The 25,718-nt window shown below is 47.2% G+C and overlaps 1 protein-coding gene across 18 annotated transcripts in view; it reads left to right on the top strand.

The window, feature by feature from the left end:
• Positions 1-25,718, top strand: part of kiaa1217 (KIAA1217 ortholog) — a 116,444-nt gene that overhangs the window by 72,879 nt on the left and 17,847 nt on the right. For 12 of the 18 annotated variants that reach the window (XR_014117027.1, XM_081696723.1, XM_081696722.1 and 9 more), the window contains exons 2-7: positions 2,227-2,540; positions 13,180-13,266; positions 13,796-14,000; positions 17,066-17,264; positions 18,732-18,825; positions 24,571-25,328. Coding sequence is in view for 17 of the 18 variants with exons in the window: in XM_081696723.1 (XP_081552849.1) it covers positions 2,227-2,540; positions 13,180-13,266; positions 13,796-14,000; positions 17,066-17,264; positions 18,732-18,825; positions 24,571-25,328 (1,657 nt within the window). In the remaining variant the exon portion in view is untranslated. Of the gene's footprint in view, positions 1-818; positions 1,016-2,226; positions 2,541-5,028; positions 5,308-12,209; positions 12,339-13,179; positions 13,267-13,795; positions 14,001-17,065; positions 17,265-18,731; positions 18,826-24,570; positions 25,329-25,718 lie in introns of those variants that run through there. The other 6 variants (XM_081696718.1, XM_081696730.1, XM_081696731.1 and 3 more) reach the window with 4 other exon arrangements.

Consider the following 25,718-nt stretch of genomic DNA (forward strand, 5'->3'; position numbering starts at 1 on the left):
ACGTATGTTCTGAGATCATTCCAACAGATTTATACTACATTATAAACATGACTAAAGTTCAGTGAAGTTGACCTGTTCAGCACGCTGCATCTTTTAACACACGAAGCAGCGCTCAGGTCAAATATAATGCATGTACAGGGTGTACAGACGAGAACAGTAAAGATTGATCATACATAGAGAATCAATGGAAGCAGAGCCAGAGAAGGAGAAGGCGTGTCTTGGGTGAACAGACGTCTGGTCTTAGGCTAGACAGTCCTGGTACTCAGGTCCCTGTCCTCAATCTGACAGAACGCCCGGACAGACATTTTTGTCATCTTTTGGGAGCGAACTGGTAGTTGGCTTTCCATGAATAAGTATTATTTTAGCGTGTCAGGGGTCAAATAGATGTCAAAGCAAATACCTCGCATATTATTGGTTTAACAGATCGTCTCATTCCTCACCTTCAGGCTAACTGCAGAAATTCCACGCTCTAAATGTTTGCAACGGTGTGAAAATCCCAAAAAGAAAAACGACTTCAGTTCTAAGCAGTCGGCACATCCTTTCCTTAGGAAAAGAAAAACGAATTTCATGCCTTCTGTGCACTACGCCGGAAGTAACTACTGCAAGCAGGTGCCAAGTTTTGTGAGAAAACGCATCTTCCTTATTTCTCCATCAGCTTGGTCAGCTCCGTTAACTACTTGGAGGTTCAGCAGTGTGCATCTCCGTCCTCCCTTTTAGCGGCTATTAAAGTGTCCACCCTGCTTACACCCGTAATGTCCGACACTCGCGCTAAGCGCTGCGAACCGCTCTGGTGTCACGGTTACCTTATTTAGCAGGTGCCGGGGACCGGGGTCACGCGCGCACGCGCGCGGCCGCTGACCGAGGGTGTTTCTTTAATGAAGCGCGCTGCGGTTGTTCTCGTGAGTGTGGGGCCACGACTCCGCTCGCGGCCGACCTTAGCGCTCTCTTGAGAAAATGGGAGTAATAGACGGTACCGGAGAGGGAGCGGAGTGTGCGGAACACGCGCCCGAGGAAGGTAACGAATCCAACCGTAAAACCGGAGGAATTTAGTTTGGATTGGCCACAGGGCACCTTTGTTTCAGAGCAGCTTTATTTTTGTTCGTCTCTCTCTCTCTCTCTGTGTGTGTGTATGAGTGGGTGTGTGTGTGTGTGTGTGTGTGTGTGTGTTTTAGGAGCTTGTTTCTCTCTCTCTCTATGTGTGTGTGTGTGTGTGTTTTAGGAGCTTGTGGTTTCTCTCTCTCTCTCTCTGTGTGTGTGTGTGTGTGTGTGTGTGTGTGTGTGTGTGTGTGTGTGTGTTTATGTGTTTTTAGGAGCTTGTGGTTTCTCTCTCTCTCTCTCTCTCTCTCTCTCTCTCTCTCTCTCTCTCTCTCTGTGTGTGTGTGTGTGTGTGTGTGTGTGTGTGTGTGTGTGTGTGTTTATGTGTCTTTAGGAGCTTGTGGTCTATAATTAGAACCGTTAGCATGTTTGCTGTCCTGTGACACGGAACGCGAAGGCTCAGCTTTTGGGAATGTAGCGAGTGTTTGACACACTTGAATTCCCATCAAGCTTTAGTCTATAATGCGCTTTTAGGACTGTGGATTAATTACCTTACCTACAGCATGTCAGCTTTGGTAAAAATATATAACAAATACCCCAATTACACACTGTTCTAATCTGTCCTAGCTATAGTTGGCTACAATCAACCACCGCGGCCCCAGTGCATTTTGTTTAAAATAACATGATAACATTCGTGCAAACTACCTTCATAATAATCTTTAAAATTTTATTTATCCCATTAATGTGTTTTGAATGATCCAGAACTCAGTCAATACAGTCTACTGTCTCCAGACCTGCAGGACTTGGTTGAAGTTAACCAAGCACTCATCATTAAGAGTTAGATACTTCTTCTTGACCCTAAAAACGCGCCGGGTAACAAGCTTTAAACGAAAACGGATATCTAAAAATCCTGCTACTGAGAGAGATACTGAAATGGGTTTTATTGGTTTTGTAATGAAAAACAGAAGTAAATTCCACTCCACCCACTCCAAATGTATGACGAAAACCTAAGCTCACTTCTTCACATTCTGTGGAACAATATTTAGTTGGTTAATCAGACAGAAGATTTTGGGCCTTTTTTTTAAATAAACCTGGGCACAGACACTATCCTATTCAAATTCCAGTAAAAACACACACTTGAATGCTTTGCCCAGCTCTTCATCAACGGCGTTTCTCTGTCTTTTTTCCCAGAGCCACTGAAGGGCAACCTGAAGGTGACTTCACCAGAGGACGCCGAGCACCATCGCAAGCAACCTGCAGGGGGCGCCTGTGCGCCTGAGCTAGCGTCTGCCAACGGGCCCGGGGCGCAGGGTTACGGCGGGGCCAGCCGGGCGGGCGTGCCTCGCCGGCACACGGTCGCAGGAGCACGGAGCTCGCAGGAGATCCTAGCCATGCAGCCCTCGGACATGGACAAGAAGAGGGAGGCGTTCCTGGAGCACCTGAAACAGAAGTACCCTCACCACGCCTCAGCCATCATGGGACACCAGGAGAGGTTGCGAGAACAGGTCAGGGGCCCACGCCTGATCACATGACTCACACTTTCCCCACACTCTCAGGTCAGGATTAGTCTGGCTAAGTTTTTAAGGTGTTTAAATGATCATTCCAATCCACCGATTTGAGTGGTGATTATAATCTTGAAATTAAATTCCATCCAGCGTTGCTAAGAGGAGGACAGGATCCTTGTTTGGGGCTTGGCTCCTTACACCATCTCAGGGGAGGTTTTCTTCATCATCGTCACCCTCAGTTTGCTCGCTAAATATCCAAATTTGGATTTCTGTACAACGTGGCTGTTGTTAAAAGTGCTTTTTACACAGATCTGTCTGGCATGGCTGGGGTAAAGGTTGACTGAAGACAGACTGTCTACACAACTTTGCCTCTGGTACACAGACGTCTGGTTCTTGGTAAACTCGTAATGGCCAGGCGTCTGACTGACAAACAGACAAAACAGAGGGCAGGAGTTTCAGTCTCTCTAGCTGTAATAAAACATTGACCCAAAACAAAACCTCTGCGCTTAATAATAGCATTTTTATTTACTTGTAATAAAATCAAACACTTTTTATGTACATAATCCTAACAGTGAATGCATACTTTATTTGTAATAATTACATGTTGTAATTACAACACGCTGTGCGACACTGCACCTACCTTTCAGCCTCTGGACTTGTTCTTTTATTAATGCATATATTAACTCTTATTTTAATACAAAACTATTTGCACAGGAGGATACGCACCATTACGCATCATGTCCACACACAACCCCCCATAACCCGAGTCGTGTAGTGCAGTCCAGTGAGCTTGTAATGGCACAGAGTTGCTCTTTCTCTGGGGTTTTAGTGCTGTGCAGAACCACACATTATTCCGGCCTTGTGCGAGCTACGCTTCAAATATGAACTGTCCCCCGTAGGTGTATGCTTGCGACCGAACATACGGGTGTTGGGATCATGGAAAGGAGATCCATTCACTGCGCTCCAAACATTGGTCTGGCAGCTGCTTGTGCTTGATACTGCGCATTTGACAGACTTTTGTTTATTTTCCACAATAGCGGTCCTCCACTTTCCTTTGGCCGGTCTTTCTCTACTTTAGTGAAAATCATCTGGGCATACTGGCAATCTTTACGTGGTGTGATTTTATAGTTCCTGGGGGTTTCTGCCGTTATTTTGAAACAGGACGGCGGCGGTTGATTGTCGGTGCTGGTGATTGTCGTGTTTCTATGAGAACACTGGAAAGTCGATCCAAACCTCTCAAACACACTTGCACACACTCAGCGACTCTGTGGAATGCTATTTGGATTGCCGTGGGGGGCAGGGAGGTGGACACCTTCCTGCTGTGTGTGTGTGTGTGTGTGTGTGTGTGTGTGTGTGTGTGTGTGTGTGTGTGTGTGTTCTGGGTGGAAACAAAAGGCTTTTCACCTGGTCTTAAGCACTTAAGCAGTCGAACAAAAGAACTGATTGGCATATTCACAAAGAGATGATGGAGTTTGAACACTGTGTGTGTGTGTGTGTGTGTGTGTGTGTGTGTGTGTGTGTGTGTGTGTGTGTGTGTGTGTGTGTGTGTGTGCGCGTGTGTATTTTGGTGGCGGTGGAAGTAAAGAAGAGATTTAAAATTTAAATTTAAATATTGCTTATCCAGCAGGAAATGTCTCATGATTTTATAGCTTCTAGCAACATTTTCTGTTTTCCTCTTAATTAACACTTTAACACCATTAAAATTAATTACCAGTATTTACAGTGCAGTTAGCCTTACTTTAAACCATAGCTTAAATCAAAGACTTTGAAACATAGATAGCAGTCCTTACTTGTTTACTGTGATAGACAGGACATGCACAGTAAATTATGCACAGAGACACTGTATTAGTGTAAGATGTGGAAAGACTAGACGTGAACCACGCACCTTCTTTTGTGTTCTGATTACTCCTGAAACAGACTGACTGAAACAGAAACACAAGAGAGAGCATAATCAGCCTTCACAGCTCACAATGAGATCTGTGCTTATGACATGTGTGTGTGTGTGTGTGTGTGTGTGTGTGTGTGTGTGTGTGTGTGTGTGTGTGTAGCTCATGTTCACTCACGTTTGCACTCACAAGACCTGGGCAGGACTATACCTGACGCAGTGCTGACCAGCGTAAAGAACTTTCAGTACTGAATCGCCGAGTCTAATGCGAACAGAGTTTAGCATTTATTTCTGCTGCATAAGGCTCTTGTCTGCTTTCCTGATTGTACCGGGCTGCAGACTGAAGCTAAAGTCATGTAGACAACAGTGTGTTCATCATGCACGTGACCTCACACTTCATCCTGGTTTTCACTATTGTGATCAACCTCCATTTATTATGTATATTCCTGCATTATGACCAGGGAATTAATTTGGACATAACGTGTGTGTGGGGGGGGAGCGTTAGAGTGGGGCATACAATCACAAAGGGGTCTCCAAGGATCTTCGACTGGTAACCAGTGACATAGACCTGTATAGCAGTGTTCACCTTAACAGGACAGGTCCGCTGGGAGAGGTGGGAGGATTAAGACTAACTGCACTGGTTTGTGAGGTCACGACTGGGGAGGCTCTCTTTGCCTATAGGCGCGCGCTGGAGAGGGGGCGGGTGCCTCACGCACTTCTCTCGCCAACCTGAACGCGGTGGCGCGGGTTTACTCCCGGAATAGGGACTGACAAGAAAGCATGGCGCACTGTTCATCATACGCGTCCGCAACGCATGGACCTAAACGTCTTCACTGAGGAAGGTCATTTAAACGAACGACTCGTGCCGTTTGGGAAACAAAGGTACCGAGAAATGACCCCCCGCCGTCTCCACTAGCTCTCGGGTAACTTGGTGCGCGCACGGCGGCGAATTTAGCGCATGTCCGGTCTTGAAAAGGCAGGCGGTCTGAGCACGTTTCATTTTTATTTTTTCATTTGGGTAACCGGAGAAGAGGCGGATGACTGGGGTGCTTTTTTGTTATTATCGTTGTTGCAAAAAGTAACCCGAGTGCCAGAATAACCCCTGTAAAATGATGCCAGGTCGCCAACCACAATACCACGCGCTTGCTTTTTCCACGGGAAAGCTGCTTAGAAGTGGCTCTCTCGCGCGAACAAAAGACAATGGATTAAATAGTCTGCTGCATTAGATAATAATGACCGGTTGTTCAATAAATGTCTTACATTTGCAGTTTTCTGCACACTGTGCTCGTGTTTGCTTGTATGTCCGGATCTGGTTCATTTTCGTGAAACTAAGCAACAAGTTGCAGGACTGTAACTAAGTCTATTAGGGTGAGCTGGTAGCCTTAAGGGGCCTTTCTCAGTGCACCAACATCTGCGTGTTTAGGTGTTGGTGGGCTTTATTTTGCGCTGATATCTGCAAGCTGGTTGCAGAAGCGTGTGGCTTCTGTCAGATTTCAAGCACGTTATTCTCGGGACGGCACTTTCCCCGCGCGCTGCGTTTTTTAATTCTTCTACGGGTTTCTCGCGCTCGAGTAGATGCTCACCAGCCTTTCTGTTTGGCGGAAGCATTATGGAAACTTAAAGCCACAATGTTGCCTTTTAGTCATATTATTGAATCAAAATCACCTTAACATAATTTTATTCCTGTAGGGTATAGCGCTTAAAAATGATTGTAGATTTTTCAAGTGCTCCTCGGCTCTGGCGTACCGGGCCGTTTAGTCTGAGTGTGTAACACGTCTCTGTTGGCTGCGTAATACATAAACGCGACGCGGCCGCAGGACGCATAACTCCGTCTTTGGCGCAGAGTGCTGCGGACAGTTCCCCTCGCCTGTTGGATTGTGTTTATGAGAAAAGAACAGAATAAGTTGTACGGACCTGTTTGGTGAGAGCTTAGTTCTGACTGCAGCTTTAAGTGCAAGGACCTTAGCACACAAATTGCAACTAATACATTAACTCATTTCAAAAGCCAATATGTTGGTCTGCCAAAACCATAATTTTATCTGATCATTTAGACATCATTGGTAATCAAAGCTATAATAGGATATGTTGAGCCTGCATATAATAGGTTATTTAGGAAAATGTAACCCTTCTCGAGGACGCATGTCTGTTTGGCAGGTGGCATACCAAAGAAGTGCTATGCAACAATATTTGTTAATATGGTAAAATGCTTTTAACTGTTACTCTAACACTAACAGGAAGTTAAGACAGTCAATAAATGTCACTTCCTGAGGTGGGACTATTTTCTTAAGTCCAAACCTGACCTAAATGTTTTCAAATGGGCCGAGTAGGTGCAAACGCCTACACCCGCACACTGCCTCTCTCCTGCCGTGGGTCTCTATTGTTCTCCACTGTCTGCCGGCAGTGTAGGAATTGATACAAAAGAATGGCGGTGGTGTGTGTGTGTGTGGGGGGGGTATTCCCGTGTCATGGGCTTGCACTGTAAACATGCCCCAGTGCCGGGCCAGTCGCGACATCGCATGTTTGGTTGCCATTTCCACGCGTGGTTGCCTTCCAGACTCCATACAGTCTCTGCGCCGTGCTCTTCAACAGGACTGTCTTGTTGTTGGCCACTTTCAGTCAGAGCAAAATGTGGAGCATGTCTACCGTGTAATACTTTTACTGCTGGATTTGACTGAAAGTGGTGCATTGGGTCCATTACCTAATGCAGTTTATTTAACAGTTGTAGTACGCAGAATAATTAGGGAGGAAATATTTCTTATATTGTCATGTACAATATAAGGCAAAATATATTTTTATTATGGCTTTGCAAAGCTAATCGTAAAATGGAACATACAGAGAGCCTTAGCTTATAGCAATAGATGGCCATTACGTATGGATTTGTGATCTCTAATGGGTCGTATAACGAGTCCAGAGCCATGAGGGTTACTTAGTTATGTGTACGCACGTAGGCAGCCCTTTACCAAGACTATGGCTTCAGTTTAGGAAAAGATGAAGAAACAGGCTACACTATGAGCCCACTGGAAATGATCAGTGTTGAAAATATACAGACATCACTCATATAATACACAGATTTTACTAGACTCCAGGACATAACATGAACATTTCAGCCCGTAAACACGCTGATGAAGGCTTAAGGGACGAAACGTTCGTGTTATGTCCATGTATTTTCAGCAACGACTAGGGAATTTTAAGTTTGTCCTAATTTGGGGGCAAAAAGTATCCTCAGAAACATGGAACTAAAATGAACTGCAAAGCACCTGCGTGTATGCCGTCGTAGGTGAGAGGGAGGCGATGATGGTGAAGGTGTTGTCTTTGTTGTGTCTCAGGGTTAGAAGAGTGTGGATATCCTTTAAAGTGACTAACCTCATCCTCTCAGGCTCTCTCCCTCCTTGCATTCCTCCTTCTTCCCTCCCTTTCTCAGATCCTGACACATGACACGATAGATTGGTTTAATTTCCTCTGCTGCACTATGAGCGAGCGAGGGGCTATGTGGCTTGTGCGGTCGGGCTTCACCGGTAATGAGCAGTGAGGGTTTGAGACTGCAGTCCACACTGAGCCCAGCGTTGAATGGGGGCGGTATGACGCTGACCGCGGGAGTGAGACTGGTGCGAAAGAATGAAAGAAAAGGAAAAAGGGCGAAAAAGACACAGCCGAAGGAGTAACCTTTGCCCCGTTCTCTTAAGTGATAGCGGACCAGAGGAGTTGAGGACAGCGGATTTGTCCTAACGGATGGCCCGTCACTTAATAAAGAGAAGGAGGAGAGAGGAACCCAACTCATTAAAGTCTGGCCTGAACGAACACATTAGAACCGTCCCTTACTCTTCAGTCAGCCAATCAGAGCAGGACTCATCCATGTTCTCCAATCAGTCTGATTGGTGTTGTGAAGGATTCTGCCTCTGAACCTGGGCTTATGTCTCAGTGACTCTAGATATTTAAACCTGCAAGCATTTCGGCTTCCATTTTTCATTTTAGAAGCGCTGATCTTCCCTTCGGCTGGACGGCAATGTCTGGCCTGCTTTAGACAGGCTGGAAGAGAGTAACGCCTCATCACGTCCTGTTTGTTCAGTGAGGCGCAAGAAGCACATTTTATACTGCTTTTCACTCTCCTCTCTCCTGTCTTTGTGTGTGTGTGTGCGCGTACGTGTGTGTGTGTGTGTGTGTGTGTGCGTGTGTGTGTGTGCGCGTGTGTGTGTGTGTGCGTTTGTGCATGTGTGTGTGTGTGTGTGCGTTTGTGCATGTGTGTGTGTGTGTATGCGTTTGTGCATGTGTGTGTGTGCGTGAGTGCGCGTGCATGTGTGTGTGTGTACGTACGTGCATGCGTGTGTGTGCACACGTGCATGTGTGTGTGTGCTCGCGTGTGTGCACGTGCGTGTGTGTGTGTGTATGCGCGTACTGTGTGTGTGTGTGTATGTGTGTGTGCGTGCGTGTGTGTGTGCGTGTGTGTGTGTGTGTGTGCGTGCGTGTGTGCGTGCGTGTGTGTGTGTATGTGCGTGCGTGCGTGTGCGTGCGTGAGTGTGTGTGCGTGTGTGTGTGTGTGTGTGAGTGTGTGTGTGAGTGTGTGTGTGTGTGTGTGTGTGTGAGTGTGTGTGTGAGTGTGTGTGTGTGCGTGCGTGTGTGTGTGAGTGTGAGTGTGTGTGTGTGTGTGGTGGGGGGGCTGTTTTTCTGCAGAGAAAAGGAGAGCTCTGCGGCTAACAACATGCTCTTGGTGCCCCTTGACACTGTGGAGGGGTTAAAGGGTGAGACGCCTGTTGTTTGATTGACAGGAGAGAGTCATTGCAGTCACCCTCTGAATGGGTCATCATGTAAGGACAGGAATTGGTGACATCACAGGTCAAGGGTCACAGCACACTACTGAACAATTGCCTAAAAGTCCATTTGGTCTCCAGTACTAACATGGGAACTTAAACTCATTTCATGCCCCATTTGTTCACGTTCCTAATGAATTTATGGTTCCACAAAAACAACTTGACTTAATAGAAACCAATGTTTCCCACATTAGTGCATTTTTGGTGGTTAAGGAGTCTAAATGAGTACCTCCCAGTAATGAGACTGTGATTGTTTGAATTAAATTGTTCAGTAAGAGTGAGATGGCAGAAAAACACACACACACACACACACACACACACACACACACACACAAGGATCCGCCTGCACTCACGGTGGTGTGTGTGTGAGAGAGTGAATGTACCTTTGGTTCTTGCCCAACATCTGCATCGAACCTTAGCGTGAACGGTCTCCAGCTATAGAAAGCATAGATGTGGATTCCAGTGGGGGCGGAGCCAAGGAGAACTATCTGCTTTTGATTGGATGAGACTTACAAAAACACCCCCCACCCCCCTATATTTGTTTGATTCCTCATTCCACCATTCCTGCCTTGAAGAGAGAGAAAAAATAACAGGTTTTAGTTAATATGCACATTGAGGGTAATACGCACAGGTGGAATCTATAGTTGCCTAAGGCAACTATACTGTGTGCATGTGTGTTTAAGCAGTATTACACGTTAGTAATCAATATATGTCAGAGTGACTTTTAGTACATTCCTCCCGCACATCTTGAACAAGTCAGGTCAGGTGTGATGAATGTAAGAGGATATCGGCGCATCTCCAGAGAGCCCGGGGTGCTGGGGTGCTGGGGTGCCGATCTGCCGATCCAACGCAGATGGATGGTAATTACCGCAGAGTGTCACCTCATTAGTCGGAGTTATGTTTACCAGCCAGGACTTCTCTCATGGCAGAATCCATAATGGGTCTCCTGCTGTCATTCTGGTGGTAGAAACTGTCAGGCTGTTTGTTGTTGTTGGGTGTGTGTGTGTGTCTGTGTGTGTGTGTGAAGGATTGAATGCAGGGTGAACAGTGTAGAGGGAGGTTTAGAAGAAAGGGCTCTTTGTACTGTAAACCCTCTCCGCTTCAAAACTCACATCACTCTCTGATTAGTCACACGCACACGCAAACACACACACACACATATGCAGGGCGTTCTTTTGTAGCTGATGAGAAGTTTAAGCCTCAACACCATTTCTTGTCTGTTCTCAAGTGTTTATCCAAAGAGACTTACTGTTGGGCCAGAACTGTAATATCAGACAAATCATATTCCAGAGTAGCAGGTGAGGACACCTTTGTGTGTGTGTGTGTGTGTGTGTGTGTGTGTGTGTGTGTGTGTGTGTGTGTGTGTGTGTGTATGTGTTTAAGTAATCTACTTAATGGGAAAAAATTTAAATGTAATTAAAGAAATGTAAACATTTAATAAAACCAGTTTTACAGTGGCTCACTTTGTTCCATTTAACACGTAAAGGCTTTTTCTGATTGTTTTCTATCTTTTCCCCTTTCTTTTATATCTAGGAGTAATATTACTGTTTGTTGTCAGGGAATCGCAATATAAACTAGGGTTCAGTGTAATCTCAGATAAATATGGCCAGTTCTCACAATCCTAAACAGACTTAAACCTGAAAAGCCTTTGTTTTCTTTAGACTGCTGGTACTGGACTCCCAAGAACACGCACACACACACTCACACACACACACACACACACACACACACGCACACACACACACACACACACACACACACGCACACACACACACAGCATACCCACACTTTTTTTTCTCTGCCCCATGGCTAGTTTGTTCATTGTCTATTCATGTGTTATCATTTTCTTTCCAAGTCTTTCTTATCTATCATATCTGATCTCTCTCTCTCTCTCTCTCTCTCTCTCTCTCTCTCTCTCTCTCTCTCTCTCTATCTATCTATCTATCTATCTATCTATCTATCTATCTATCTATCTATCTATCTATCTATCTCTCTACCCCTGTGCCCACATGTCTACACCATTGTGAATGTGTCTTGCACTTCCTGGACTTTAAAGAGGTAAAGGTGTTAGTGTTCCTCAGTGCTCATGGAGTTCCCCTCCTGCACTCTCTTGGAAACACACACACACACACCAGAACAAAGTGAGCGTCCCTTTTTTTTTCAGTTTGTGATACTAACTCTCACAGATAAGATAACATTGTATTATTCTGTTAAACTTAATATAAGTTAGACTGCAGATTATAATGCCTTTTATGGTAGTATTTTCATCTTCATTTAATATCTTTAGATGTTTCAATCACATATATACATGCATTTGCCCCTGAAGTCAGTTTCGGTATTGTTCCTTTATAGCAGCTAGATTGTCTACTTTACTAACTAAATACACATATATTGGGCTGTGATACAGTCTGCACCTCATACACTCTATACATTGTTGTATTTAATTCCCATCTAACGATCTTGGATTCAGTTTCAGGTATTCAGAACCTGTTCCGATGTATGTCACAGCTGTGTCACTGTTTTGCATGAGCTGTGGTAAGGTTGTTCATTTCAGGTCATTCTCTAAGTCAAAACAGATTTCATCCAAAACTGCTGGTAGTCTCTATATTTTAGCATTCTCGCTTAATATGTACATGCATTTGGGGGTTCATACGTGTGTGTGAATGTTGGTTTAACTGTATCTGGGATATAGCTAAACTTATAAATGTATCTGACCACATATTAGTTATGCAGAATTTACAGTAAAATGATGCACAGAGCCAAGGGCTCTGCCCTGCGGTCTGCCCCACGGTGTGGTGAACGTGATCTTGAACATCCCTCACTATCCTGTTCTGCACAGGTTCTTTCTCTCTTACGTCTAATGGTGATGGAGATGGCAACCAAGCCGGCAGCATACGAGCGTCTCTTCATGGATGTCTCGCGAGTCTCGTCGCTCCGAGAGATAAACGACCAGTAGCTGGAATTCTTGCAAAATGACAGCGATTCCAAGCTCGGTCTGGTAGTCTGCCCTACCAGTTCAGATGGAGCTCCCTGCAACCCCTCCAAACGAATTGCGCGAGCAAAGGCCCAGCATTGCAGCGATGCCCCGACGGACAGCTCCCGTCTGATGTCGGTCACACGAACATTAGCTTTCCCACCCCTAGCAAGCTCGGCTGTGGCTGGATGTGTTTTACTCTGTTCAAACCGGTTTGGTTTCTGCTGCATTCCACGCAAACAAAACACAGCTCTTAATCTCTCAGTTCAACTTCAGCGATAACAAAATAATAACACGGTTGGCAGCTAAAATGGCCGGTGTTGCCTTTTCACTCATGTTGGTTGGGGTCTAGAACCTAATCTGATAAAGTCAGTTGGATAAAGCTAATGCATTATCACACACGTGTGTGTGTAAAGAAATAATTCAGTAAGTCAACAGTGTTCTTAGGTTTGTATGAGTCATGCAGAGGGGAAAATGTGAGTACGTTTTGTGAAGTAAGGTATGAAGGCGAGTGTCATGTTGAATTATAAGCTCATTGTCATTTCTGTGGGGTAGTGATACACAGGGAGTGTGACTGCTAATTTACTGACAGAGACGTGCATGCCACACTTCTATACACACTCCTACAAACTTCTGTGCTTAAGGAAGTGCTTTTCAAAGGAGTGCGCGCACACATTTACATTTACGGCATTTAGCTGAGGCCTTTATCCCAAGCAGCTTACAAGTATGACTGAATACACCTTGAGCAATTGAGGGTTAAGGGTCAACACACACACACACACACACACACACAGGATACCGATCATTCATTCAACATCAGAAGAGCTCACTTCCATCCCTGTTCAGTGATAATAATCTTTCCAGTGAGCGCGACCGTGAGAGTCCTGCCTGCTAGTCCCACTACTGCTTGGTTCAGTCTCTGTTCCTTATTTTCTCTCTCTGTCTGTCTCTCTGTCTGTCTGTCTCTCTGCGTAGTGTTTGCAGGGGATGCTGTCGTCCCTGCAGTGTGAGCTTAACATTCAGAGATATCTGCTAAAAATTGAGTCTCTCCATCAGTCCCAAGTCAGTAACCTCCATGAGAGTGATCTCTGTGCGTCCCAGCTGTGTGGATCCTGTGTGAGCGCGCGTGCGCATGAGTGCGTGTGTGTGTGTCTGTGTGTGTGTGTGTGTGTGTGTCTGTGTATGTGTGTGCGTGTGTGTGTCTGTGTGTGCGTGTGATATGCAACTCCTTTGACCCCTCTCCCCATTTTAACACTGAGATCCCAGCATGCTAATGGCTTGCTTCTAAGGTCAAGAGTGTGTGTAAATGACAGATTTGGCATCTTCTCATGTTGTATATTATTATTGTAAAGTTGATGACTGGCGGTCGCTTGAGAGATTTGGACTGATCTGCATCGCTTGTTGGTGTGTGCTGGCGCTAACGCCCTGACGTGTGCGTCTACATGTATGTGCTCATGGCATCCTGCTGTACTTTTGCTGGAATGGTTTTAGAATTAAGTCTTAAGTGCTCAAGGTTTCTGACGAAACACGAAGCTGCAATCTGTTGGCCCTGTCCGTTTCTAAAAGGCCATGTGCGTCCTTGTTTGTCCAGAGCCGGAGTCCCAAGCAGGGCGTGTCGTGCCCCAGTCCCGTGCCTGCGTTCGGGGAGCAGCCAGAGCAAGGCTCCCAGGCCTCGCTGGACACGCTGGAGGCCATGTCAGAGTGCGACGCCCCAAGCGCCTTCACCCGTGGGTCGCGCTCTCGAGCCAGCCTGCCCGTGGTCCGCTCCACCAACCAGACCAAGGATCGCTCGCTAGGTACGCATACACACACAACTGTGTGCGCGCACTCACACACATGCACTTATACCCATATACACATGCTCACAGTGCCAGCACACACCCTGGTGTTCAGTTTCATCTTTTGCCTGCCCTAATGAGTATTTCTATCTCCTCCCTAGTTGGACTGCTTGGGGCTTTTTTAATTATAATAGTGAGTGAGATTAAAAATGGTTTCTGTCTAAATACCTGTATGTGCACACACACACACACACACACACAAACACACACACTTATTCGAGGTGGTACTAACCCCTGCATCAACAGTTCGCGCTTGTTTTGAATCTCCTGCAACTGAGCACTATTTGTATGCAAGATGTTTGGGAAAGTGCTGGTGTTCACTCATTCTGCACTAAAAAGAAATCACAGTGTTTGAGTTACAGTGGCTTGAATGACCAGAGTCCACATATTTATTTATGTGGTAGGTTTTTTTCCCTTCTGTCTCCCTCAAAATGTGTGTGTGTGTGTGTGTGTGTGTGTGTGTGATATTTTTTTATTTGAGTCTTTTAAGTCAGTTTGAAGATGTAGGGGTGAATGCAATTCTGTAATTTTCCTTCCAGTCAGACCACTGCTGGCTCCAAAGCTTGTGGTCCTAGCCTGTACTTAAACACACACACACGGACACACACGCAGCCACATATTATGGGAGAGAGACTAGCTTGTGCATTCACACACACACAGAATACATGCTAGTCTTCACAGCCGTGCCCCCTTTAAGTTTCCCCATTGCTAATCTTTTCTTTCTCCACACACATACATGAATACACACACACTTATTTTGACGCAAGCCCTCACTGGCTGCAAAAACGCACAGGAACCTAGCAGGCAGTGGTACAAGGTATGAGACGGAGGGAGAGAGAGGGAGAGGAAGGGAGGGAGAGAGAGAGAGAGAGAGAGGGGGGGGAGGGGGAGGGAGGATAGATAAGTCTTGAATGAAAGTTGGGAGAGAGCATACTCAGGGCTTGCAGTCACTGAGTCACAGAGCTGAGACAGAAGGGAGGAGGTACCTGCCACTTCTGCACAGTAAGTTGAGTTCTCGTCATTCTAGGAGTAGACCTTACACAGCACTTCAGTCTCCTGCTGTGTTTTACTTGGACACGCGTTGGAGTTGGATGCGTGTTTGTTTGCATTCTTCAGCAGCGTGAGCTGCTCAGACTTTAACGTTACATATTATCGTGTTGTCATAATTTTAGTGTCGTAATTTAGCTCCATTTGTTAGTGGATCAGTTGAAAATTACTGCATAGCTGGATTGAAGTAAAATATTCTTTATCCGTGTGCCCACACCAAGCTTGGACTTTTCCACACACTAAACTGAAACAGTGTTCCATCCCTGTCCGGGATTAGCGCTCATAGTCGTCTCAACACCAGACGTCTGCTTCCTAACAACATCCACATTTGGCATGAACATTTGTTTCTCATTTATTTTGACAGCGGGGCAGAGACAGTGTGCGGCCCACAGCGCAGGGCGTGTGTGGATCTCGGAGAGGAAACCCCTCTCACACGTATACATTGCTCGTGACTGTGAGCCTTTTATATCAGTGCAATAGCAGTATTTCAGTTCTCTGGGCGAGAGGCAGGTCTAGGTGTGGTAATCAGTTCACACAGTTGACTGGATTTGTAGTTTACAGCGGAATGACTGTAGCTGGGAATCAGTGGGAAAACTTTGCACCTCGATTCATCCAGTGTGTTTTCAGGGAAAAACTTACTACCTGTGTGCAGTGTGTGTGTGTGTGTGTGCATGTGTATGTGCGTGTGTGTGCGTGCGCATGTGTGTGTGTGTGTGTGTGTGCGCGTGCATGTGCGCAGGCGCGTGTGTGTATAACGACTGACAGATAGTATTTATATCATACTTGCCCCACCCAGCTTATTATAATTCTGCAAGTAATGTTTTGAAATCTCTCTCAAGCATCAATCTCACCCTCACCCACCCTCACCTACCCCACCCACCCTAACCCACCCCACCTACCCCACCTACCCTAACCCACCCCACCTACCCCACCCACCCCACCCACCCTAACCCACCCTCACCTACCCCACCCACCCTCACCTACCCCAACCACCCTACCCCACCTACCCTCACCTACCCCACCCACCCTAACCCACCCCACCTACCCTCACCTACCCCACCCACCCTAACCTACCCCACCCACCCTCACCTACCCCACCCACCCTAACCCACCCCACCTACCCCACCCACCCTCACCTACCCCACCCACCCTAACCTACCCCACCTACCCCACCCACCCTCACCTACCCCACCCACCCCACCTACCCCACCCACCCTCACCTACCCCACCTACCCCACCCACCCTAACCTATCCCACCTACCCCACCCACCCCACCTACCCCACCCACCCTCACCTACCCCACACGCAGGAAGGTGTGGTGTCTCCACCACAGTTCCCTCCTCAGTACCAGGTCTGGTGAAGCAGCCGACTGTGTAGCCTTCATTCAGTATTCGTGGTTGCGACAGAGACAAGAAAGATGGCTAATGTCAAACCCGAGCTTAATGGAGTGAGAATCTGCCATTAAAGACACGTCTGAGTTCACGTGTCAGAGTCCTTGCACAAATGTAATGGACAAACAAAAGTTAAACTGGTATGTACAACCTGAAGGATCAAAGTTTTCTCGAGTTTGTGGGTGAATTTGTTAGGGACATTTTTTTTTCTGCTGCTCTACACTGCTGCACTTAATGTGACTTTTTTGAATGATCCAAAGTAAAGATTATTTGTGTTTCTCTCCCAATTCACTCAGACATAATGAACTCATTGTAGGAAGTGGTCGTTTTACCAGTCGATTCAAAAGTTTAAAAATTCTCTTTTAACTGTAGTGGAGATCAGTCTCCAAAAGCAACAACAACAACAAAAACCAATACTCAAAGATGGTATCGGTAACTGGCCGGTAACTACACACACCGCGCTGGTAACTGGTCACTGGTAACTGGTAACTGGTCACTGGTCATGAATGTTGATAATGGTTAATCTCTCTCTCTCTCTCTCTCTCTCTCTCTCTCTCTCTCTCTCTCTCTCTCTCTCTCTCTCAGGTGTGCTATACCTGCAGTACGGCGATGACACAAAACAGATCCGGATGCCAAATGAAATCACGGGTGTAGACACAGTGCGAGCTCTGTTCGTCAGCGCCTTCCCCCTGCAGCTCAGCATGAAAATGCTCGAGTCCCCGAGTACGGCCATCTACGTCAAAGACGACATGAGGAACATGTACTATGAGCTCAGTGATGTCAGGTATGCTGTGTGTGTGTGGGGGGGGGGAGGATGGGTGTTTGTGTGTGTGTGTGTGTGTGTGTAATCCCTCTGTTCTTGGAATGTTTCTGCTCTTTCCAGCTTCTTATCACCCCCTGTCTGTCAAAGTGCACTTCCTTTTCCTGTTCTCAAACAGGTTCAGTCAGCAGCTCCGAGGACGTGTTAGTGTGAAACCAAATGTAAAGGTTTTTTTGACCCGATACATCTTGGATGTATGTCAGTTGAGCTGGATTTCACAAATTAAAGGTCACAAAGGTCTAGTGTTTCACAGGGCCACCACCTACTGCAGATATCGTTAGGAAATCATTCAGTATTTGCAAAATACAGGCAGAACGGATAAAAACATGGGAATTATTCAGAGAATAAACAAACTGTTGAACATGAATGTGAAACTGTAAAAAGACTTGTCTCCAAATTTCAATGACCATTTCATAATTCATGGCATTCTACTGTTCCCTAATTCTTCATGCTCCATTGGCATGTTTATATTTTATGGTCACACATCTTTGATAACATGTACACACACACACACACACACGCACACACACAGAAAGAACAAACCTAAGGACAAAGCGACCTTATGTTTTGATTGTGTCATTAGTCATTTGAATAGTTTCAGTGAGCTGGTCTCCTCTCTCCTGACGTGCACACTGTCCCAGCGCTGTGCCTGTAGGTGTCCTGCATGAGGTGAGGAGCTCCTGCACTCTCCAGACACACAAGGCCTTCTACCCTACCGTCTCCTGTCTCGTCCTGTGCTTCTCGCCTGCCGTAGTCCCAGCTTTTAATTAGCCCGAGCTTTCGGAATGGTAGCGAGTAAGAGTTCTCCACGCATGTGTGCACACACACAAAAACATACTCGGAGACACACACCGCCTCTTTAATCTTTAATTCACTCTATCGAAACAACAGCCTCGCCCCTTCCGTTGCCACAGCGATGCTGGCTGAACTTTGAGACGCTCTCCGTAGCCTTGCTGCGCGGTGATACTGAATCGCAGTCACATGACCAGAGACAAGTCCCTTATCACACAGATAGATAAACGCACCAAAAAAAAAGGCTGCCACACACAAGCAAATGAGCAACAGGCGAAGTTGAGCTCACCCTCACAGCGTTAGAGCGTCGCGTTAGACAGAGAGCTCGCAGCTGAGGGCACAGGAAGAGAGGCCAGCTCGTAGGGTAACAGGAGCTAGGTGTCTGGGAGTGCCCACGGACTCAGCCATGGAGGACGGCCGCAGTGCCAGAGTGGGGTCTCCTCTCTCCTGGAGTATAGGAGGGGACGCCCCCCTGTCCCGATACCATTCCCCGCTCTCCCGCGTCGACCTGCCTGCCAGCCCTGTCCACCCTGCCGTGGCCGAGCTGAGGCGAGGGCCTCGTGGGCGCTGTGCCCGCCCGCGCTCAGACGGCGCTGTCTGGGCCGCCCACGTGACCGACGCCGATCTCTTCCTCCACAGGGGCATCGTGGACCAGTCCTGCCTCAAAGTGTACCACAAGGACCCAGCGCAAGCTTTCAGCCACGGGGCCCGGCCCAGCAACGGGGACACCAGGGTGAGTGCCCACCCCGTCACGGGGCCCCTCCGTGGAGACATGGCTATGCCCAGAGGGTTTGTCTCCATTCTGAGCTTTCTGCGGTGTTTGGTTAAAACCGCTTACAATCTGCTGGTGATAGTGTCACTAGGAACATGTTCAAGGTAACGTAGCTTTTTGAGTGTCAGAGATCTAGATGTTCACCACACCGTTCAGGCCACATGAACAGCCTATAAGTATAAAATAGGCCGGCGACCTAAATAATTGCCCTTAGACTCCCTCCTCTCGCGGGCACGTTCTGTGATCCTCAGACCCGCTTCTTTCGGCTCGTCTGTGTTGAGTGCATTTATCAAACCCCCTCCCCCTCCCCCCGCGGCCTTTTGATGCAGTCTTTTGTTGCCTGAGCCTAATTCCACAGGGATTAGAGCAGGTCTTGGGTGTCCTCATCCTGTGCTTGGCCCGCAGATCCGAATGAAAGTCGGAGGGCTTTCATCTGCGGCATTCTTTGCCGTAATCCCCCCTAATCTCCCACAATGCCCAGCGTGTTTGTTTGGCACTGATGTAACGGAAATAAGACCCTTCCCCACTGTGTGTGCATGCGTGTGTGTGTGTGTGTGTGTGTGTGTTTGTGTGTGTGTGTGTGTGTGTGTGTGAGAGAGCAAGAGAGAGAGAGAGAAAATGCATGTCCAAAACCATCTGGGTCGACTCCAAATTTTTGCTATGAATGAATCCCCAGTCTGGCTTTTACCATCTTAATGCATTACCAGTCATTTGAATAGATCTTTACATACACCAACCACCAACAGAGAAGAACCACTATGTTGGAAAGTAGTTTGGTGAATGTGGTTTCTTCAGCAAATGGGTGTTCTTATTTTATAGAATAAAGGCTTTCGTGATGCTGAACATTGAGAATTCTCTCCTTCGTGTACGTGTTACTGAGAGGACCGATGGTCTTGTGACTTCTCAGATGAGCACAGTATTTACTCTGGTGTTTATGAGGCAGTGAGACCAAGCTGATTGGCAATGTCACGGTGTTTTGAAAACACTTCTCTCCTAAAAGAGTGAGAAGCATCACCAACAAGTGTCCAATAGCATGTCTTTTCACAAACAGTGGTCTGATAGTGTGGCTTTTCACAAACAGTTGTCCAATAGCGTGGCTTTTCACAAACAGTGGTCCAGTAGCGTGGCTTTTCACAAACAGTTGTCCAATAGCGTGGCTTTTCACAAACAGTGGTCCAGTAGCGTGGCTTTTCACAAACAGTTGTCCAATAGCGTGGCTTTTCACAAACAGTGGTCCAGTAGCGTGGCTTTTCACAAACAGTTGTCCAATAGCGTGGCTTTTCACAAACAGTGGTCCAGTAGCGTGGCTTTTCACAAACAGTTGTCCAATAGCGTGGCTTTTCACAAACAGTGGTCCAATAGCATGTCTTTTCACAAACAGTGGTCTCATAGTGTGGCTTTTCACAAACAGTTGTCCAATAGCGTGGCTTTTCACAAACAGGGGTCCAATAGCGTGGCTTTTCACAAATGGGTCCAATAGTGTGGCTTTTCATTTGCTTTCTCCACTCTCTTTTTTTCTGGCTCCTCAGCTCACCGAAGTGTCAGGTTTCTTCTAGTTTGAGATTACTGGTCAATCTTTTACTTTTATGCACATTGTTTAATAACTGCGTGTTTGAACTTGGGATCTTCCAATTCTGTCTACAGTCATCATAAACGTAGCAATACAAGGCACCTATCTGTGAAAGACCTTGACAGCTTTCTTAAGATGGACTGACTTAAGGTGGAGTTTCTACTAATAAGAGTCTTGTTTTATTTAATAAGAACCTCCCCCACCCTCCTTACAGCTACAACAACCTCCACCAGAGTTTGGCACAGGGCCCAAACCCCCATTGGACTTTACTGCTGGTGCTGTGCATTCTGCTAAAGAATATAATCATCTAAAATATCTTTGTACACTGTAGCATTAACTTCACCCTTCACTGGAACTAGGGGGCCCAAACCCTGAAAAACAACCCCAGACCATTAGCCCTCCATCGGACTTTACAGTTGGCAATAGGCAGCGTCATCCTGGCATCCTCCAAACCCAATATCTAACGATCAGACTCCCAGATAGTGAAGCGTGATTCATCACTCCAGAGAACTCGTCCCGCTATTCCAGCGACGGCGTGCCTTCCACCACTCCGGCCGGCACTTGGCACTGCCCGTAGTGACCTTAGGTACACTGCCCATAGATACAGCCACTCAGCCACGGAATTCCGTCATGCTCCAGGCACCCAGTTACTGTGCCGATGTCTACAGGCTGTTAGGAACTCTGCACTGTGATGCAACAGAGCGGTTTTCCCGCGCCGTGCCTCGGCACTTGGAGGGCCTGCCCTGTCAGTGCGCACGGCCTGCTGCTTTAGCCAAACTGGTGTTGCTTCTAGAAGATCCTGTTTAACAGTCACGACAGCTTGCAGTCGACCAGGGCAGGTCTAGCAGGGCAGATGTTTCATGAACTGGCTTGTAGCAAAGGCAGGGAGTTCTTCATGAAGAGCCATTCCGTTGGTAGTGTTTGTGTTCAGATATCGCATGGCTTGATTTAACACACCTGTTAGCAATGAGTGCAGATGAAACACCTGAGTTGGCCTGTTGGACTTTCGGGGGAACAACACCTCACTTCCTCACTTTCTTTCCACAGACATGTAGACATGCATTCATCACTAGCTGCAGGGTCCCATAGGATGTGATGTACTCCAGCACACATTCACGCAGGCGCAGTACACTCAAGGAACCAATTAAGTGAACTCTGCACCTGCGGAGGTAGAGGCAGTCTGGGGGGTGGGGTGGGGGGATTGAGAGAGAGGAACGATCTGTAGATATCTCACAAACGTAGGACAGAATGCGGATCTGCGCTGCTTCCTAAGAGACGCTGCCTGCAATCGTCCCTGTTCAAGTGGGTTCTCATCATGTCATAGGAGAGACACAGAGAAGGCGTGTATATTCTGGCGCGTCTCACCCCTCCCCAGAAACATTGAGAGTGAGCGTGTGCTGGGAGAATAGGAGCCTGCTCGTGATATAAGAACTTTGGACCGCAAACAGAACAGGCAGAGGCTGTAACATAGTGGTTTGGTTTCATCATGATCTGTTTGTTTGTGTAATTCGATGTAATTTGATGACTTAGTGTTTAATGTTTAATACCCTTTCTAATAAGAAACGATCAAAAGTTGACTGTAGTTCAGTGATTCAGTTGAGTGTTTTTAACTTTTGCTCTGACTAAGTGTGCGTGTGTGTGTGTGTGCGCGCGTGCGTGTGTGTGTGTGTTTATCTTAATTCTTTTGTCTTGTTTGTCTCTTTTTCTCTGTACGAGACACACCCATCTTTTTTTCTCAAGCACTTTTACTACTTCAATCTCCTTGGGCCAAATTTAGGACAAAATTCCTGCATCCAAAATTCAGTTCAGATTCAATCAAATTTTGGTATCACAGTTTTACCACAGGCATCATTACACATCATTACATTGCCCTGCCATTTCTTTAGCTTGCAAAAGAGGACGTTTCAGGTCCACGTCCAACCCCCCAGTCGTACGCACCTACAGTTAGGATCAGATGTTGTTTGAAAGGCGGATGAGAGAGAGCTCTGTGCCCAGCAGCGCTGCTGAGCTGACTGGCGTCTTGGCTCCTGTCCATGCTGGGTGTGGCGCACAGAGACTGACTCAGGCCTGGAGAATGTCCCGCCCGCCACGGGACCCCACAGGACCCGAGAAACCGAGCGATCCCCTCCCTACCAGAGCCCAGCCCCCACGTGCAGAGAGCGCCGTGGAGAACCCGGCGGCTGTCCACCAGCGGGGGCAGGGCTTTACGTCACTGCGCGCCGCGTTGCTTATTATAACCTGAGGTGTTTTATTTTTTCAACTCCTGTTTACAAGAACATCTGTCTGTATCAGAATACAGGGACAGAAAAACCTGGGGCTTTTAAGATTTACGATGTCTGTTGACACAGAATTACGTTTGCTAACCTTTAAAAGGGACGGAAGGAATCCTTTTTAGGGGAATAAAGAGCTCCGTCTTTCTGTTCTGCCCACGCCTCCTGTTTACTCGCCCGGTGCTATTGGGTAACTTCTAAATTGGGGAACTGGCTGTCAAGGAAAAGGACTACAGTAGATCACTTTACATGCCAGAACACAGGCAGAGGTTTCACTTCGGGCCATGTTCACTCTGTCTTCCATGCTGTTCCTGTCTGTGGTGACATGGTTATTCCTGTTGTCTCTCATTGCTGAGACAACAGGAAGAAGCTTTAGTTCAATCTCTCAAGAGATCATCTAGAGACGTTGTGCGGAACTGAGAGAGTCTCCCGCTGCGGGGAGACTCCAATTCTCCATATTCAGTTGGCTAAAACACACACACACACACACAGACACAAACACACATACACACACAGTTGGAGGAGTGTCTGTAAAATGACAGACAAGAGCACTCATGTGCGTGTATACACCCACTTGTGCGCACACACAGCTGCTGTCTGACACCCGTCTGTGGTACATTAGTGTGATTAGTCTACTCTGGGAACCTTCCTGGGCAGCCAAGCCGGTGTGGGCAGCCTGCGTGTGCCGCCTTTGACTGAGGAATCTGTGCCAGACTGCAGGTGTTCTGATTTACCATGTATAGTGTGTCACAGAGAGAGCTCTCAGGATCACTCAAAACCCTGTACACATACTCTCAGTCGCTCTCTCTCCCTCTCTCTCTCTCTCTCTCTCTCTCTTTCTGCATATCCAATACAATAGTAACACTGTGGTCTGAAACAGAGCACCTGAGCACAGTAGGCCGTGAATGCAAAGAGTGAGATCGCATGGCTCTTTTAGAAAATATGTCTCTTGTGCAAACTTGTTTATGAAAAGACGGGTCTTATTTTTTGTGAGAATTCTTGTATTAAGGCAAATTCAAATGTCCTTGTTTACAGTCTGAGGTTCAGCGCACAATGTGGCATTTGCGGGTGAAAGAGCCCCTTAGTGTTGGTGTTGTTTGGGGACTGAGTGATCCAGGCACGGCTTGGGTGGGCAATACGACCAAAGAATGTCACGAAGTGTGAAGACCTTTTATTATGCATTATACATTTTGTTTGCTAACAATTTGGGACAGATGCTACATCAACACAATAGTCAGGTAATGGGGAAAATGCTCCAGCATCCAATCAGATCATTACTATGCTGTCCCTTTATTTCCCTTTAATAATGTGATGCAACTACTATTGTTTCTCTCTCTAAATGGTGTAAATCTCTTTTACATGAACCACAGTTAGTTGATGATAGAAAGATCTAGAAAGACCATCTGCAGTGTTCTATTACTGTGATATAACTCATCACGGTAGTGTCACATCAGATGATAATTACATATTGCCATGTTTCCTGGTACAGGGTCACTATAGGGGCAGAATTACTGTGGAGGGCAAACAATCTGCCCTCGACCAGTGTATGGATGTGTGCAGACTGGTGGCCATATGAGGGGGTTCTTCATTGCAGTTTGCCATTGTTGCACAGTGGAGAAGAGTTTATTAAGGAATAAAGTTAATAGATTTATGCAAATCTCAGGCCTTGTGGACAAATTAAATGGTCATTTATGGAACTTCAGCTCATTAAGGTTTGATGGTCTTTAGGTGATTTCTGATGGGTCCAGGAGTGTCTTAAATGTAACTCTTGGATCTTAATCTTTTAAAGTGTTATTTCTTTTATTTTGTAGAGTAATTCTTCGTTCCAGTGATGTAAACATGTCTTTATGCCTTTCCTCCCCTCAGATGCACAGAGAGGTGATGTACGCAGCTCGTGACGGGCCGCTTCTAATGCGGCAGGCCTCACTCGGCCTGTCCCCAACCCATGCCATGCAGGGTTCGATGTCACCCCCAACGCCCCAATCCATGCCCCCTTCACCATCACGCATCCCCTTTGGCCCCAGACCCCCGGGGCCGGCAGGAGCCACTGTGCCCCGGGAGAGGGCGGGGCACACTCTGGCCACGCCCACCCGCTCCGCCTCCCCATGCCCCAGCGCCATTCTCGAGCGCCGCGACGTCAAGCCAGACGAAGATGTCGGCTCCAAGAGCATGGTGCTTCCCGCCCGCGGGGAGGGGATTTACGCAGACCCCTATATGTTACACCACCATGCCCCGCCCCCTGACGCAGTGGACCACGCCTACCACCGCGGCCCCGTCCGCCCCTATGGTCCTCCTGGAATGCCGACGGACCCAGGAGAGCATCATTCACTGTTTCGGCAGAAGAGCAGGAAGTACACGGAAAGCCAGCTGCCCACACTGGGGGCCAAGACGCCGCCCCCGTCGCCCCACAGGATGGGCGAGATGAGGGTGATTGACATCCATGCTGGCCAGTCCCAAAGTGCCGTGTCTCTGGAAAGGTCGTCGCCTGTCAGGCAGTCCTTCAGGAAGGATGCACCTGTCTCTATGGATATGGTGGTGAAAAGCAGGAATGCCTTGGCATCCCCTGTGACCCCTGACCTTCAGCCCCATTGTCCGCTGGTCCCACCTGGTGACCCTCAAACACGGTAAGACTGTGCTAGGAGAGAACAGCGAGGCTGTGTGGGGAGGGGCATGCACTAACTAACAACACATCCATCACTGACTTTTACCTACTAACCACGACTCCATGATGTAACTCACTACATGCCTCCATTGCATCCTGATATGTAAACATGTCTAACTGCATCCGTGAGCTGTCTGTTCCTTTAGTTTGAATTCTGCCAGTGTTGCAAACCCAGTAACACAGTAGGCTTGTTTGTGAATGGAAACCTTGTATGGCCCCTTTGAAAAATACAAGAGAACATTTAGACTTTTCCGGTTTCCGGTGATTTAGATCGGTGCCATGGTTTTATACAGCGCACCCAGAATTCCACCCTGCTTTCAAACCCATACCGTGGGCAGGCATCAGGAACACA

This window comes from Electrophorus electricus, chromosome 14, assembly GCF_041902795.1.
Source record: "Electrophorus electricus isolate QZ-2024a chromosome 14, ASM4190279v1, whole genome shotgun sequence".
NCBI lineage: Eukaryota > Metazoa > Chordata > Actinopteri > Gymnotiformes > Gymnotidae > Electrophorus > Electrophorus electricus.